At 40.9% G+C, this 17,258-nt stretch overlaps 1 protein-coding gene across 24 annotated transcripts in view; it reads left to right on the forward strand.

The window, feature by feature from the left end:
- Rad51b (RAD51 paralog B) overlaps positions 1-17,258 on the forward strand; it is a 550,979-nt gene that overhangs the window by 22,844 nt on the left and 510,877 nt on the right. For all 24 annotated transcript variants that reach the window (XR_003950009.1, XR_003950005.1, XR_003950017.1 and 21 more), the window contains 2 exons: positions 4,842-4,961; positions 7,096-7,279. Coding sequence is in view for 9 of the 24 variants with exons in the window: in NM_009014.3 (NP_033040.2) it covers positions 4,842-4,961; positions 7,096-7,279 (304 nt within the window). In the remaining 15 variants the exon portion in view is untranslated. The remainder of the gene's footprint in view (positions 1-4,841; positions 4,962-7,095; positions 7,280-17,258) is intronic.

Consider the following 17,258-nt stretch of genomic DNA (forward strand, 5'->3'; position numbering starts at 1 on the left):
GTGCTTTTATATGACTGGTAACATGGTAAGTTTGTGTATACCAATATTACTATAAACTGACTAATGTGCTGCCCTTGTACAGTATGTTTGCTGTCACATCACCAGGAAGTGTTGACTCTCAGCCCTATCACACAGCCACCATGTTCTCCCCAACAGTTCCTGTCAGTTGGCTTCTTAGGTTTTATCCCTGTTTCTGACCATGTTAGTCTGTGTTGCTGGTCCCTCTCCATTTTGTCAGCATATAAGCCTTGGAGAATCCCGGACTCAGTTTTAGGATCTTGGTCTTCCTCCATCTGTCCTCAATCTCTCAATGCACTCTCATGGTTTTAGCACATTTCTTTATGGCAGAAGGGTCCTGTGTTCATATTCTGAGCTTTCCCACAAGCTCCAGATTCATATACATTTGCCACTTGACATAATAACATATTACAGTCACATCTATATATGTGGACAGCTTGATATACCTGAAGATGAATTCTGGATTTCCCTGTTTAAACACACACACACACACACACACACACACACACACACACACACACACACACACAGAGAGAGAGAGAGAGAGAGAGAGAGAGAGAGAGAGAGAGAGGAAGAACACTACACTAGTAACTACAATCCTGATTGAATCACTACTGTTCTAGATATTCATCCAATCAATCAAGTTCTTCCGGTTCCCTGCCTGAATTATACTTTAAATCCAGTTGCTCCTGATAATCTGAGGTATCATCTCCCTAGGTGAAGGCACCATGTTTCTTGTGTGGACAGCAGTTATCTTGTTTTACCCTTGCCCTTTGAAGCCTTTTCCCCATGTGACATCTAGAACCATCTCTCCCCTCCCCTCCCTCCTCCCTCTGTCCCTCCATCTGTGCGTGCGTGTGTGTGTGTGTGTGTGTGTGTGTGTGTGTGTGTGTAGGCGTGTATGCCTATGTATGGAGGCTAAAGGAGGATGTTGGGTGTCCTGCTGTCTCATTCTTTAACTTCCTCCTTTGATACAGTTTCTCACTGGCCTTGGAGCTAGGCTGGCAGCCATCAACCCTGAGACACTCCTGCCTGCTGAGCCATCTCCCTAGCCTCTTGAGCAGACCTTCAAAAAGATTTATTTATTATTTTGTATCTTATGTGTACGGATGTTTTGCCTGAGTGTATATATGAGCGATGAGTGTGTGCCTGGTGCAATAGAGGCCAGAAGAGGGTGGCAGGTCCCTTAGGTCTGGAGTTAAGGATCGTTTTGAACCACCATGTGGGTGCTGGGAAATGAATTCCATCTACTGAAAGATCAGCCAGTGGTTTCTAGCACTGAGCCACCCCCCAGAGCAAGCAGTCTTTTACTTTAAAAAAAATTATTTTTATTTTTAAAGACACATTTGTGGGATGTGGTGACTGAGTGGTTAAGGTAATGATCTGTTAAAAAAGGAAACCTGATGGGGTCAGGTCGGCTCCCACACTTCTCATTTTTCTTAATAAAACCCCAACAGACTACCACAGATCTGAGGGTCTGAGGGGACCTTGATTTCTGCCTGGCGCTCTGGCTTCCTCCCCTTCAACCTTTCAGGCTTCTTCCTGCTCCTTGTTCCAGCTACATTAACTGTTAGGGCACTGTAGCTGGCCCCTGATGTTCCAGCTACATTAACTGTTAGGGCACTGTAGCTGGCCCCTGATGTTCCAGCTACATTAACTGTTAGGGCACTGTAGCTGGCCCCTGATGTGTTTGCTTTTCTCTCCTTCTGGAATGTCTTAGGGCTTCTATTGCTGTGATGAAACACATGACCAATAAATAAATAAATAGATAAATAAATAAATATTTAAAAAATTAAAAAAAGAAAAGAGAAGAAAGAAAGAAAGAAGGAAGGAAGGAAGGAAGGAAGGAAGGAAGGAAAGTGAGAAAGAAAGAAAGAAAACACGAAAACTGAAAGCCCCAAACAAACATTTCCACATCACTGTTCATCATCAAAGGAATTGAGGACAGGAACTCAGACAGGGCAGGGACCTGGAGGCAGGAGCTGATGGAGGGGTGCTGCTTACTGGCTTGCTCTCCATGGCTTGCTCAGCCTGCTTTTTTACAGAACCCAGGATCAGCAGCCCAGGGATGGCACCAGCTGCCATGGGCTGGGTTCTCCTCCATACATCACTAATAAACACGATCCTTTCCAGGCTGGCCCACAGCCCAATCCTATGGAGGCGGTTCCTTAACTGAGGTTTCCTTCTCTCAGAGGACTCTAGTTTGTGTCCAAGTGATACAATCTAGCCAGCACACAGAATGTAACTTTCTTCTCTCCTCTGCTCGTCATTTCCTTTATTGGGGGTATTGTGATGTCATATACTCAATACTTATGGTAGTTAGTAGTGCCTGGCCTATGGTATAGGTCCTCAGTAAATCTTTTTGTTGTTGTTGTTGTTCTTTTTTTGTTTTGTTTTGTTTTTTTGAGACAGGGTTTCTCTGTATAGCCCTGGGTGTCCTGGAACTCACTTTGTAGACTAGGCTGGTCTCGAACTCAGAAATCCTCCTGCCTCTGCCTCCTGAGTGCTGGGATTAAAGGTGTGTGCCACCACACCCCCGGCTTCTCAGTAAATGTTGAATGAATGAATTTTAGATGCATCTTTTCAAAGAAGTGCCTTTGCTAAAAGATACCCACTAGGTGGCACTGTTTTCAGACTTTATGTAATTATGTTGGTGGCAAAGATGGGTTTTCTGTTGCTTCCCCTGAAGAACAAGATCTTGTGAAGAAAATTGTCACTGGATACTAATGGGATTGATACCAGGCATTTAGAAAAGCTTCACTGATAATTATTTTGATTTATATTTTTTAAAAAAGAGTTTCCCCAAATAAAAGTCATTTGGAGAAGCCTTTAGAAAATTGTAACATATTGACTGATATGTTGCTGTCTACTCAATATAGGTACTTAGCATGGCAAATGTGAGTAACAGTAGCAATATAGGTACTTAGCATGGCAAATGTGAGTAACAATAGCTCTGATCCATATACTGACTATCATTTCTCATGAGCAGGTTTAATAGAACAAGTAAGGAATCTCATTACCTTTCACCACTCAAGCCACTGGTGGAAAACCAGCCTAGTGTTGCACTGTGGCCAGTAAGTTAGGAACTCTCCTCTGCTCCTAGCAATAGGCTATCCAAACTGTGAGACATCCTCAAGTTTGCAGTACCCGTGGCTGTACCCATCCTATTGAACACTGGTGTCTTCCAAGTGCTAGAGCTCCAGCTGCCTTCTCTACTGAGCACTGAGCTCACATCATAGTTACGTCACTGCTGCAGCCACCACCACCACCACCACCACCACCATCACCACCACCACCATCGTAATCATAAAAATGACATGCTTCTACAAACCCTCCCAGTCTGCCCAATTTGCATGGTCAATAGCACATCATTTTTTTTTTGCTTTCCTTCCTTCCTCCCTCCCTCCCTTCCTCTCCCTCCCTCCCTTCCTCCCCCCTCCCTCCCTCCCTTCCTCACCCCTCCCTTCCTCACCCTTCCCTTCTCTCTCTCTCTCTCTCTCTCTCTCTCTCTCTCTCTTTCTTTCTTTCTTTCTTTCTTTTGAGACAGAGTTTCTCTGTATAGCCCTGGCTGTCCTGGAACTCACTTTGTAGACCAGGCTGGCCTTGAACTCAGAAATCCGACTGCCTCTGCCTCCCGAGTGCTGGGATTAAAGGCGTGCACCACCACTGCCCTGCTCTTTTTTGCTTTTCTTACTTCCTGTCCTTCTTCCCTCAGTCCCCATGCCTTGTCAAACACGCCTTACTCGGATACCCCTTTAAATACTATTTTTCTCTTGAAGCATTTTTACCTCTTCTTATTGAACCAAATTATATATTTTTCTTTTCAGTTGACTGAAAATGCACTTAAAAAGTTCTTGACTGTCTTCATTTTTCTCTTTCCTGTTTTAGGTCCCTCCCTTGCTTCTGACTATAGCATATTTAGGGATTTGTTTTGTTTATCTATTTAAAGTTCTCAGCCTCTTCCCAGAGCCCTTTAACTGGGGATGAAGACACTACTCTTTTGTTCTCCTGTGTCTCTTATGTGAACGTAGACTATGGGTGGCTTCGTGTTTGCAGTTTCTTTTCCAGATTCCCTGGATGGCTAAGTAGGGCTGACGAGTCATTGCAATTGGGAGACAGTTATACTCCAAGAGTTTTGTTTTTCAGTTTTATATCTTACCCTTTTGTAATTTCTAGCGATGCCCTTCGTGCCTCTTTCTGCTGAACGACGCTGTCCTTTATGCTTTGAGTTATCTTCTTCACTTGACCTGCCCCACATGATGAGGTTTAGCCTCGGGGTCTGAATTCAGTATTCAGAAAATAGCTTTTTGTTAACAAGAAGTAACTGGATAGCATTAATTTGGTTAAACAATAATTTCCTATTTACCAAGGAACTACTAAATAGCTTTAAATTTTAATTGAGAAAGCATATTTTCTAGGAAGAGACAAGGCAACTGAGATATGTTATTATTAGGAAACAGTACCATACTTATTGAAACAGACTTTGTTCATTCAAGCAACTGAAAGCTTTTTCTAACATTTCTAATATGTAAAAGTAGCTGCTATGAAAATGTTATCTGTAAACATTATTTCCAGAAATAAAATCTTGGGAATATTGTTGCTTGTTGGAAATTTGATGAGACTTAGAACCCTTGATAGCCAACCTCTGATAATTCTCACAGAGGCCACGTGTATTCCAAACTGGTGTTTTGAGCCTTTTGCTTACGCCTGACATACGGATACGTCTTAGTACTTTCCCATGTGGAGTGTGTTGGGGACTCAGCAGTGTCTCTCTCTTTTAGTATTCACTATTCTCTCTTGTATGCTATTCCCTTCTCTCATAGACTGGTTGAGATTGCGGAATCTCGTTTTCCACAATATTTTAACACTGAGGAAAAATTGCTTCTGACCAGCAGTAGAGTTCATCTTTGCCGAGAGCTCACCTGTGAGGGGCTTCTACAAAGGTAGGCGGTTTCACATTACTAAAACATCTTATATTTTAGTAATGCTTTGAAAGTTTTCTCCTCCCCGTTTTCAGCTTCTTAGTAAAATAATTCTTATATAATGGAGTTAAAGAAATAATAATTTGGGCTGGAGAGATGGCTCAATGGTTTAGAGCACTGACTGCTCTTCCAGAGGTCCTGAGTTCAATTCCCAGCAACCACATAGTGACTCACAACCATCAGTAATGGGATCCGAAGTCCTCTTCTGATGTGTCTGAAGACAGCTACAGTGTATTCATATACATAAAGTAAATACATCTTTAAAAAAAATAATAATTTGTGCCTTCTTCATTCATTGTAGTTTTTTTGAAATGTTTCTTTAAAATGGAAAAAAAATCAGTGAATATTTTAGAATCTAAGTAGCTTATTAATTATAAGTTGTTTTGTTAGTGAACTACCTGTAAATGTGGCAGCTTAGAACAGCAAATACTTATTTTCTGGCGAGTGAGCTTCTGGAAGTGGCTCAGCTGGCTCTCCTGCTTTGCTTGTTGTCCAGGATAGCTGTTGTTTTGTTGACCAGTGGGCTGGTATGCCTGTACCCAAGCTCACTCGTGCACCATTGGAAGGCGTCCTTTCTTTACACAAGGAAAGTGTAGTCTTTCACCCCCACTGTCTGGAATAAGAGCATCACCATTTTGTCATGAGCACTTGTCACATAGACCAACTCTTGTGTAGTATGGGAAGGCATTTATGTAGAAATTCATAAAAAGATAGGACACACCAGGATAGGGGAATAAGAGGAGGCTGTTTTAGAGGCCGTTTTAGACTGGCTACACAAGTAGCTTTCCTGTAAAATTACAGCTTTTGTAGTATTGTAGGGCAACATGAAAACACTGTTGATATTTCCAGAAGAATGCAATGTGATAGGAGTGGTGAACTAAGTTATGTGTGCTGAATTTTACAGCCATCGCTGTGTGTGTGTGTGTGTGTGTGTGTGTGTGTGTGTGTGGTATGTGTGTGTGTGTGCACACACATGAGTGCATGAGCAAGTGCATGTGTGTTACTGGGCTTGAACCTAGGGCCTCGTGTGTCAGGCAAGGGCTGAGCTGCATCTCAGCACTTTTTTTTTTTAAAAAGATTTATTTTATTTATTTGAGTACACTGTAGCTGTTTCCAGACACCCCAGAAGAGGACATCAGATCCTTTTACAGATGGTTGTGAGCCACCCTGTGGTTGCTGGGAATTGAACTCATGACCTTTGGAAGAGCAGTCAGCGCTCTTATCCACTGAGCCATCTCTCCAGCTCCTCTCAGCACTTTTTTAAGTTTTTATTTTGATAACATACAGACTATGTTATCCAGTATGGTTTTGAACAACTCCCACTGTAGCCCAGTTTAGCCTTGACCTTGCAAACTTCTTTCTTTAATTTCCTGATTAATGAGGGCTACAGATCTCTGTTACCAGAGCTGGCTCGTTGTTATTTTAAAGCTGATTAACCCTTTCAGCATGGTGGTGTTGTTGTTTTAGGTTTATTTATTTTGTATTTTATGAGTATGAGTATTTGCCTGCATGTTTGTGTGTATACCACTTATATGTCTGGTGCCCTTGGAGGTTGGAAGAGTGGGTGGGGTCCCCTGGAACTAGAGTTACCAATGGGCGTGAACCCTCACGTACATGCTGGAAACCAAACCCTGGTCCTTTTCAAGAGAAGCAAGTGTTCCTAACTGTTGAGCCATCTGTCTCTCCAGCCCCTTCACTTTTTAAAGTCATGTCTTTGAAGTGACTTACAGATCTTCAGGGTTAGGCCTGCCTGCTTTCCTGAGTTCTAACTCCAAAAGCATGGCTGTCCTTTCCCCACCTCTGTCTCTGACCTGGAGAACAACCAGAGTCCTAAGCGTGTTTGCTCTCAACCTCCAGGCTGTTTGCTCTAACGCCCTCTTCCCCTCACAGATGTTTGCAGACCTCCATTGCACTCTAAGTCTTCACTGGCTCCCTCCTCCCAGCAGCTGCCAGGATTTACAGCTTGCCCAACTTGTGTTTTGGCTTTTCTCTCAAACCCTAATACAGTGTTCTTCTATTTTCCTTCTGAAAAGAAAAATAAAAAAGAGTTCGTGTCTTACACTTGTTTGTTATTTTACAAATTCTACTTTCACAGGCTTGAGTCTTTGGAGGAAGAGATCATTTCGAAAGGAGTTAAGCTTGTGATTGTTGACTCCATTGCTTCTGTGGTCAGAAAGGAGTTTGACCCGAAGCTTCAAGGCAACATCAAAGAAAGGAACAAGTTCTTGGGCAAAGGAGCGTCCTTACTGAAGTACCTGGCAGGGGAGTTTTCAATCCCAGTAAGTGTCCCTTTTCCTTCTTTTCTCTTAAGGTCATGACCTTACAGTATCAGATGATATACTTAGGGAAGACTAAACATCTGACTTCTAAAGTTGGATTGCTATGGCAAGTAACTGCTTTCGTAAGCCACCCTCTCTGCTGGTTATGTCCCCTTTTATAACATGACCCGGGACAGACTTAAGTGTTTCTGGCGGTTCCCACCGTCCCTTCCTTCATTCCTTCTCACGGGTTACTCATTCTGTGAGTTCTGTGTCACGTCTGTCATGCTGAGATTACTGTTACGTGGGACGACTCGAAGAGCGGCCTGGGTCTGTTTCTGCGAACTTTCTTTGCAGCGACGGTGTATCCTGTGGGTTTTGTAACTTAGATCTTTTAGGCTCTGTTCATGGGTTACCCTGTTCAGCGCTGTTTTGGTTTGTTTCCAATGGGCAGAGGTCAACCATGAATGGAAATGGCACAGAGAATACCTTAAAGGAGCTCTTGGAATGGTTTTCTGTGGTGGGCATTGTGATCAGGAAGTCTGAGGGGTGATTATTAGGGTTGGAGATGCACAGCAGACAACACAGAGATGTATATTAAGTTACACCCCACTCTGCTACATGTGGGAGGCTGAACTTGTTCTGCAGCCTCAGGAGCATTGGGTATTACTATGCTTGCTTTGATTTCTTCCAGACAGCATCCTGCTGTCCAGCCCGACCGTCCTCCCCCCAGACCCTCTTGCTTTTTGCCTTAGTGCTAGGGTTACAGGTATGGGTTACCACACTCTTCCAGGCTTTTTAGTCTTAGCCATGTTCCCACCCAGACAAGGAAATTCCTTAACCTGACATAAAATTTGCTTGAGACTTTATGGTTCTTATTTGTTTTGGAGAAATTAAGATCTCGTGTCTTTGTATCATAAAGAATATATACAAATTATGTGAGTCACCATGTAGCCTTTCATTTGTAAAGCCAAGCGAGAAGTCGGAGAAAGTTCACACACACACATTCTACATATTTTCATGACTCTAAAATTTATAGTTTGGATTAAAATCAGATATTACAGAGTTTATCTTGAGAACTGTTATCTTTATGTTTTTAATAGCTACTTAAAATGATATATTTGAATTGTTCCTGGTCAAGTAGAATAGAAAAATTTAAAGAATCTTTTGAAGAGATACTTAATAGGAATTTAAGATGAGTTGCTTACTTATTTTTACTAACTTACAGTGTTGCTTGACCTAAGCCTCTGCAAAATGTGAAAAGTAACCTTTTAAAAGTTGTTTTCCTTTTTAAACAGCAGTTATAGGCTGATGTTTTGCAATTCACTAAGATAGTTTATCTTTTTGAGTAAGAAAAAAAAACTCTACTCTTTTTTTGTTGTTGTTTTAGTAGAGCTCTCTGAAACAACAGGTGTCCGGTGTCTGAGAAGAGCTGGGCAGGGTTGTGATCTGGTGGATGCGATGTTATTTGTCCCTGATCCGGATGCTCCTCCCTAGGCTCAGTGCTCCAAGCTCAACCAATATCTCATGGAGTTAGGAGGTGCGGTTGCCTTTAATCCTAGGAAGTAGAGGCAGGAGTGTGTCCTGTGCGTACAAGGCAAGCCTGGTCTAAATAGTGAGTTCCAGGCCAGCCAAGGCTAGATGGCGAGACGCTTGTCAAAGATCAATCAATCAATCAATAGTAAATAGGAGGAAATATAGGAATCTGATGGTGTTTTTGTATTACTTCAAGGCACTAACTCCCATCCCTACTATTTATGAAATTTTTACTAAAGCAAGAATTTTATAATTCAAATTATTTTGCCTTGTTATTTGACTAGCTCTGATTAGCCTAAGCTATCTCACATCAAAGAATTACTTAAAGAAAGGAATGCTTTACATTTTTGTATTTTGCTGAAAATTCATTTTTATGGTTTATAAAACTTCATTTGTTTTTATATTTTACCACTTTTGTTTGTTTTGTTTTAAATCAAGTAATCCATGACTAGCACTGTTTGTGAACCTGGCATTTGCTTGCTTCATAAGTTCAAAGTTTCCTTTCCTTTTAGAAATTATTTTATATTTTGTGTTTTTCATAATATTTAAAAATTTTAATGTTTAGATTTTTTTTTCTAAGAAGCATGAGGTTTTGTTTTTTTATGTTTTTCTTGATCAAATTTAGTCTTTCAAGTGGCACTGTTCACTGCTTTCTGGGCAGCCTTTTTCTGATTGGTGTGCTATTAATGTGGTTACTGTCATCAACCTTTGAGCAGAGAGACTCTGGAGTTCAAGTGTGTGGCGGGGTTCTATAGCCTGCAGTTCTTTGTCAAGGCCAAGAGTCTTGACTGCTACCATGTTAGCATCTGCATGTCTTTGGGAACAAAAGCAAGTGTTGGGTGAATGGCTGTTTTCCCTTATTTAAACCATGTATCCTACACTTGGAGATATTCTCGTGAACCCCCATTGCTGACTCCAGGGTTGTTACCACAGGAGTATGATAGGTAGGAATAACCCTTCCTAACAAAGGATACTTATGAAATCATCAGGTGTACTGTATTTGTAATCAACATAATGCAGTATAAATGATTATGCTCATTTAATGTTATAGGTGATTACTGTGAGGTTTATATGTTTATAATATGCACGTGTTTTTATGCATATGTGTTTATAATATGTACATATTATGCTTATATATTTATGCATATAATAACATTTATGCTATAGCTTCTTTTGGTTTTACCATCCTTGCTGTATAGTTAATATGATTACTCAGGTTTTCTCTTGTCTTTTGAGCTACCAGGAAACCTTTTGTTTGGGAAGGATGACATCATTTGAGCTTCATGTGGACATGAATGTGCTTATATTTTAATTCTGTCATGGCTCTTGTCTACATTAGTCACTGACCATCAAAGAGAGTCTAAGTGACATCACTTTACTGGAAACACACATATTATTATGTTATGGAGAATTCGAGTTATAAAATTAAACATTCTCAGGGGAGAATTTTATAGACTTGAATACATTAAGACTGTGGTTTGAGAAACACAGTTGCAGAAGTCGGTGGACTCTTCCCCTCTAATGCTTTAGAGATTTTAGGAGTGTGCTGCTGTGGGGCAGAACTTTTGTCTTTAAAGCATACTCACTCTAGTAGTGGAAGGAGTATTAGATCCTTGTCTTAGGGTTTCATTGCTGTGAAGGGACAACTTGACCAAGGCAACTCTTATAAAGGAGAACATTTAATGAGGTCTAGCTTCCAGTTTCACAGGTTCAATCCATTGCAGTCATGGCAGCAAGCAGGCAGACTTGGTGCTGGAAGAGCTGAGAGCTCTGTATCTTGATCCGAAGGCAGCCAGGAGGAGGGTCTCTTCCGTACTGGGTGGAGCCTGAGCATAGGAATCCTCAAACCCAACCTATACAATGATACACTTTCTCTAACAAGGCCACACCTTCTAATAGCACCACTCCCTAGGGTGAAGCATTCAAACATGAACCTGTGGGGCTGTACCTATTCTAATTGCCACAGTTCTGAAACTGTTTCCAGATGGTAGTGGAAATAATAATGGAAGAGTTTAGATGTTGCTTTCTAAAGTCAGCAGTAACTGTGGTTGTGCCGTCCATTCACTGCCCCTTCTATTTACCATCCAAGTGAAGCCGTAATGTCACACTGCGAAGTCTCGATCAGAGTGAGCTAATAGGACATGCTCTTGAAGAGTAATTATTACATGGCTCACAGTAGCCCCCTCCCATTCATTTTTTTCTTTTTACAGATAATACTGAAAGTAGGAATAGCTTTTATTTCACCTGTAGTTGCTGTAATCCAGATTATTCTAAGACACGACTGTAGCCATTTTTCCTGTGGTTGTCCTCTGTGTTCTTTGTCATGTGCTTGTTGGGAATATGCATGGCTCTAATAGACTGTTCATCAAGGTTTCTTTTGAAATAGTAATATCCATTTTTATGTTTAAGCCTTTAGAAAAGTGAATGAAAATATGTGTACTTCTTATTTTACCATTTAGAGGCATTCAGATCATTAACAAGAAGAAACTGTTTTTCTTAAGTGAAGAAAATACTGTCAGATTAACCTTTTTATTAATTGAAAAGGGAATAAATTTTTTCCCCTCAATTTAATCTGACCCAATTTCATATGGTCCAGAATTTATCTTTTCTTTTACCTTTAACTGTCCCATCATATAAGGTGGGCTTCATCTTTAAGATCATACCTTATCATTGACACTAATAAATACTAAAAAATTTAAACTAATAGGGGAGTTCATTAAAATATTAAGATTTTATTAATTGCAAAATTTTCATCTTGTGCTTCTGACTTGTGACACAGGTTTATATGCCTTCTTATGAATGTTCAGAGCTTATGTTTTTGGAGAGTTATGAAGTTGCTCATTGAGATAGAAATCACAGATCCTTAACACTGGAGTCAGAGTTTGCACTGTGTATCGTTATCGTGTGACTTCTCTGAAAATCAGGTCTTTTGGGTTCAGTCTGACCATTCCTATGAGTCACTGACAGCAAATACCCTGAACTCCGAGGTGAGGAGGTCTCACCAAGGTGTGGGGCTTTCTGTTTGCCTACACCGTGATCTCTCAACCTATTTACTTTCTATCCATGGACTCACTATGTACTCACTGTGTAGTAAGCCTTTATTTCATTAGCTAGTGAAATCCTAGAACACTTCACTTTCATCCTAGAACACTTCACCTTTTCTGATGTGGCAAACTTTGTTTTTATTGTTAACTAAAGTCAGAAGCTAGAAACACATACAGGTTAATGAATAGGTGATTGGCAGGGCAGCATTGGTGTCTGAAGGGTGATCCAGCATGTGGTGCTGGGATGCATCAGGTAGCCCAGGAATATACTCACTGTGAGGAAGGGGTTAACTTAGCTGGCTTGTGTCACTCAGATTTCCAGAAAAAGCTTCCCTTAGGGCCTGACTCTTGCCTGGGTCCTGGGAGATGACCTCTGAGCCCTAGGAATATTCTACCTACTAAGTATTTTTGTGTGCACGAGGATTGAGGGCACAGGTATCAGTTTGATGACAGTTTATGCATACAGTGTGGTTGTGGTGAGCGTTGATTTTGCTCTGGGGACTGGAGTCTAATTAGCTGAGGTCATTTAAGTAGGTGCGGTATACCTCCTGATTGACCTCTAATAACAATCTGGACCCTAACAATTGAGCCAAGTTTCCTGATTAAAACCACTTTGCACATGTTGTCCTGAATCACGGTGGAGACCCTTAAGCACGCCCTTGCAGCTCCACTGGGAGAGGACAGTGGGGGCTTCTAGTGGTTTCTCTGCACTTTGTCACACTTTTCTTTGCTGATTTTCCACCTGTCTCTGTCCCTTAAAAGTCATAACTGAGGGAAGGGATGGGAAAGATGGGGAGAGAGAAGAAAGCATAGCTGTAACATCTTTTCTGAGCTTATGCTTTTAAAACTGTTTTTTATTATTGTGTATTGATAGTTTATAATTTCTTGTATTGATGGGATCCAAAGTGATGTTGTGGTAGTTTTAATGGTAACTGCTTAAGCCTGGCAAGATTTAGCCAATAGTGTTCCCATGGGCTCAGTTCATTAGTTTTGATGATTGTGCTGTCATGTACTGAGTAAGATAGTAGGAGGAGCTGGGAGAAGAGAACTCTGCATTCTCTTGCAACTTTATGGTGAATCTAAAATTACTGCAAAATAAACAGTTTTTAAAACGGAGGTAAAGTGGGTGATTGCCTTTGCCATAGTCGGTCGACAGACTCATGAAGACGTTGTACTGGTTGTGTCTGGAGAAGGGGACGTGCATTTGAGATACTGGCTCGACTCCCTTTGGCCATCTGCTTCTATAGATCTTATCTACTACCTCATTATTTTTAACACTCTTTTTCATCTTTCAACGAATTCTCCTGGTTCCATCTTCGTAATAATCTCAGCGTCTGGTTACTTCCACCATCTCAGTCCTGTCTCCCTGGGCTATGGGAGCGCAGCGCTGGCTTTGGATTTAGATGTTGGCTTGACAGATAGTCCACTCTTGCTAAAATTTATCCTGGCTCTGACCTTAGTTATCCTGTCCAAAAAATGGGTATAATCTGACTTTCCTGGCTGTAGGGAGTAAGTGGGGCTGTCTGTAGTGTTCTTTACACAATGTGTGGTAAAGCACTCTGTGAAAGGCAGCCTTTAGTTGTTAATTTTAGCAGTTACCTCATTCCCAATGTTTTGTATATTTTCTACCTTAATATTTTTGCAGTATTAGAACCACAAGAACAGATCATGCTGTCCTCTTCATTGTCCCTTCCTCAGTGTTGTTGATAGATACTAATGCTGCCTGAAGCCTCTTTTGCCCCATAACTCCTATTTTTTTGTATCTGAGACTTTCTTCCTCTTTCCCCTTTTATTTAATTCAATATAAACTTAAAATTTTTCCCAACTATACTTTAAATAAATAAAGGCTTTTAAATGCTTTAGCCTCCCTTCTAGCCTACCACCCACCAGAGGTAGTGGAAAAGAAAGGTTATTGGGATACGGGGAAAGTGGACTTGTTTAGAAATGGTTCTTTGGAATCCCTTCTGCATTGCCAGCAGTTCAGTTCACAGGATTCTCCAGAGATAGCTCGATCCACTCGAAAATACTTCATGAATACACCAGCAGTCCAGTTCAGTACTGTTGGGATAGCAGACACGAATCAGCAGCGGCCTCAGCCGAGTTGGCATGAGTCAGCAGGAGTGACCAAGACCACGAGGGATACCAGAAGTCCTCTGCTTTGCCTCTCTCAACAGAGTAAAAAGGTCAGTGAAGACTTGAGACAAAAAGCATTGCAAAGCTACTGCCTTTCTCAGTCTGTTGAGTACTATTTATATTCCCTTCAGATATCACGTGTCCTCCATGGGTCTCGCCTCACCACATGTCTTGCCTCAGCACATGAATCTGTCTTAGCAAAACTCTATATGAGTTTATATCAGCTGACATCACCCTGCCAATCAGCCCAAGACTGTGGAAACAGCGAGAAGCTGACAGAACACCACCAGAACCAGAAGTTTTTTGGTACATTTCTCTCTATGGAGTCCCGACAAATGGAGCTCAATAATGACGCAATGTAAGGCGAACCAATACATGCGTGTTGTTCATGAAGAATCCTTCATCACACATCTGTCCTTTCACGTGCTTACTTTAGCAAAACATCCTTTCTTCTGTGTCTACCTCAGGAAAATGTTTCTCCACATGTTTGCCCAAGCAAAACATCATCTGACACAACTGACTTGCCAAAGAACCCTTAAGCTTCCACTTCAGTTCTGCTCACAGTAATGTCCAAAGCTCTATGCTAGGCACATGAGGTCATACAGATGAATAAAACACCGTGTCTGTCCTTGAGGCTTCTGTAAATAAGTCAACTGTAGAGACGAATCACGCTCTGTGGTATAGTACAGGACAGAATGAGTATCTTGTCTACTGTTCTTTTTCTGTCTAACTGATGAGTAACTATCATGGCACCTCCATTTCTGTCATTGGTGCTACAGACTACACAGAGAAGAATAATGGGAGCGCCTAAACTTTCAGTTTCTAGTTAAACCCCGATCTTTACTGTCTCTCAGAAAGAGTGCTTTTTTTGGGAGTTTGGGAGTTGTTAAGCTGATGAACACAGTGTAATTTAAAGTTGTTTTGCTGAGAAGAGGTTATAAGTGAAAGCAAATTGCAGCCCTGGTGGTCAGTGTTCCCCTACACTTATTACCGAGTCCCCTGTGTGCTGTCTGCTTTCCAGTTGAAGATCTCAAGCTTGTGGCTGAATGGCAACCTTTAGTTTTCCACTGGGGACAGGGATACAGTGAAATGAGGCCATCTACCCAAGGTGGTGAGTAATGTTACTTGCCGCTCGTAGCATGGTTTTTATTCAGTATCTCTGGTTTGCTTCTGACTTTCCTGTATAGATAATGGTATGATATATATCGGTGCAGCGTGACTTTCTCCCAGTGTATCTCTGACCACATCTTTTGCTCAGAAGCACGGTGTGGTATCGTATAATTAAAGTACCAGATTATAAGCTTTATAAGAACAGAGAACTTACATGTTGTGTCGCCAGGTGCATCCTTTGTAGCAAGGTCAGAATATGTGTTGATTGATTACATTCCTGCTAAGGTACTCATTCTTCCTTCTGGCTTTTGCATAGTCCTCCTGTTTTGCCTTTTCCTATGTATGTGGACTGCTGGTCTACCTCTGCTTTCTAACTGGTCCCACTTTCCATTGTGCTACTAACACCATGAACTTCTATTTGAAACTTATGTGATTCCTTTGCCTTTCAGGATCATTTAACTTTTGTATGTCTGTGTCTAGGCCCCCCAGTTATATCATAACCTCCCCCCCAAACAAGAGCATGTACTCTCCATATCTATCTTTCTTGAAAAATGTCTCATCTTAAGTAGGTATCCAACACATTCTTGTAGGCTATTTTATACTTTCTAGTCATACAATTTGTGAAGTGTATATTTAATTAAATGCTTATTAAGTCCCTATGCTATTTGAAGGTCACTCTGGCACTGCTTCTAAAGTGTGCAAAACCACCTGGAAACCAGGACTTGCTGTCTCTATACTTCTTGTTTACAATTGAACCTTGAGGTTTGCTGAAGGTTGGAAAGCTTGGTGCCTCTAATTCCTGGAGCCGCTCAAAGTCCTGTGAGAGATCATCAGCTCCTATTTTATATAAAAAGTGCAGAATTCAGCATCAGTGCTCTATACAGAGTGCTACCATACGCCTCACGTAGAAATCTGACTCCTAAAACGTGGGCAACAAGATAATGTCAAATGGGACTATATCAAACTAAAAGACTTCTGCACAGCAAATAGATAGTCATCAATGAGAGTAAAAAACAAGCTGTAGAATGGGGAAACATTCATAAATCATGGATGCGACAAAGGGTTAATATCCACAATCTATAAAGAAATCCTACATCTCAGTAGCACAACCTGGACAACAACAAAAAGCAAACTGAGTAAAAACTGGGCTAAAATGAGCTGAATAGATATTCCTCAACATACAGACATAGCCCAATGTGGTGGTACATGCCTGTAATCCTAGCACTTGGGAGGCTAAGGCAGGAAAGATTTCAAGTTTAAGGCCTGTCTCAGCAATATCAGGATCTCAAATCTATACTCCTGTGTTCACTGCAGCATCATCACCCAAAACCAAGTCATGGGTGCAGTCTAAATGTTCAGTCACACATTAATGGATAAAGAAAATTCAGTATATACATGCAGTGGATATTCAACCTTCAAAAGAAATCTTACATTTTGTGTAACATGAATGAATGTGGATAATGCTATACTAAATTAAGTAAGCCAAGTGTAGAACACATACTATGTGATGCCCTTTACATATGGAATATAAAATAGTCAAACTCCTAGAAACAGAAACGTGATTGCTAGGGTCCTGAGGGATGGGAAAACAGGGAGATATTTGTCAAAGTGAAAACTTCCAGATACTAGAAATGACTCAGTCTTGGAGCTGTGTACATAACACAGTGTCTGAATTAGCAACATGGTTTTAGATACTTTAAAAGTTGCTATGGGGTCAATCTTATGTTCTTATCACATACACAGCTAATGTGTGTGTGTATGAATCTAGAAGCTATCAAGTGTATTGAGTGCAATAGTTGTAGAAATAGTTTCATGAGAATACATAACAGTTGTGCTTTAAAGAATTTCTTCCAGTCTTAGACACTTTAAAGTGGAGCATATTAAAAGTTACATTTAATATGCTGCTTTTATATGGGTCCTAGGGATTCAAAGTCAGGGCACCATGTTGCTCAGCAAGAGCTCTTACCTGCTGAACCATCTCATATATCTATCTGTCTATCATCTATCTATATTTCTATCTATCTATCTATCTATCTATCTATCTATCTATCTATCTATCATCAATCCATCTATGTTTTGTGCTGGGGGTTGAACCCATATTGTACATGCTAAGCTAGTATCTCACCACTGAGCTACATCTCTAGTTCATGCTCTACGCTTTTCTTTGATAGTGAAAG

This window comes from Mus musculus, chromosome 12, assembly GCF_000001635.26.
Source record: "Mus musculus strain C57BL/6J chromosome 12, GRCm38.p6 C57BL/6J".
In the NCBI taxonomy this organism is placed as follows: domain Eukaryota; kingdom Metazoa; phylum Chordata; class Mammalia; order Rodentia; family Muridae; genus Mus; species Mus musculus.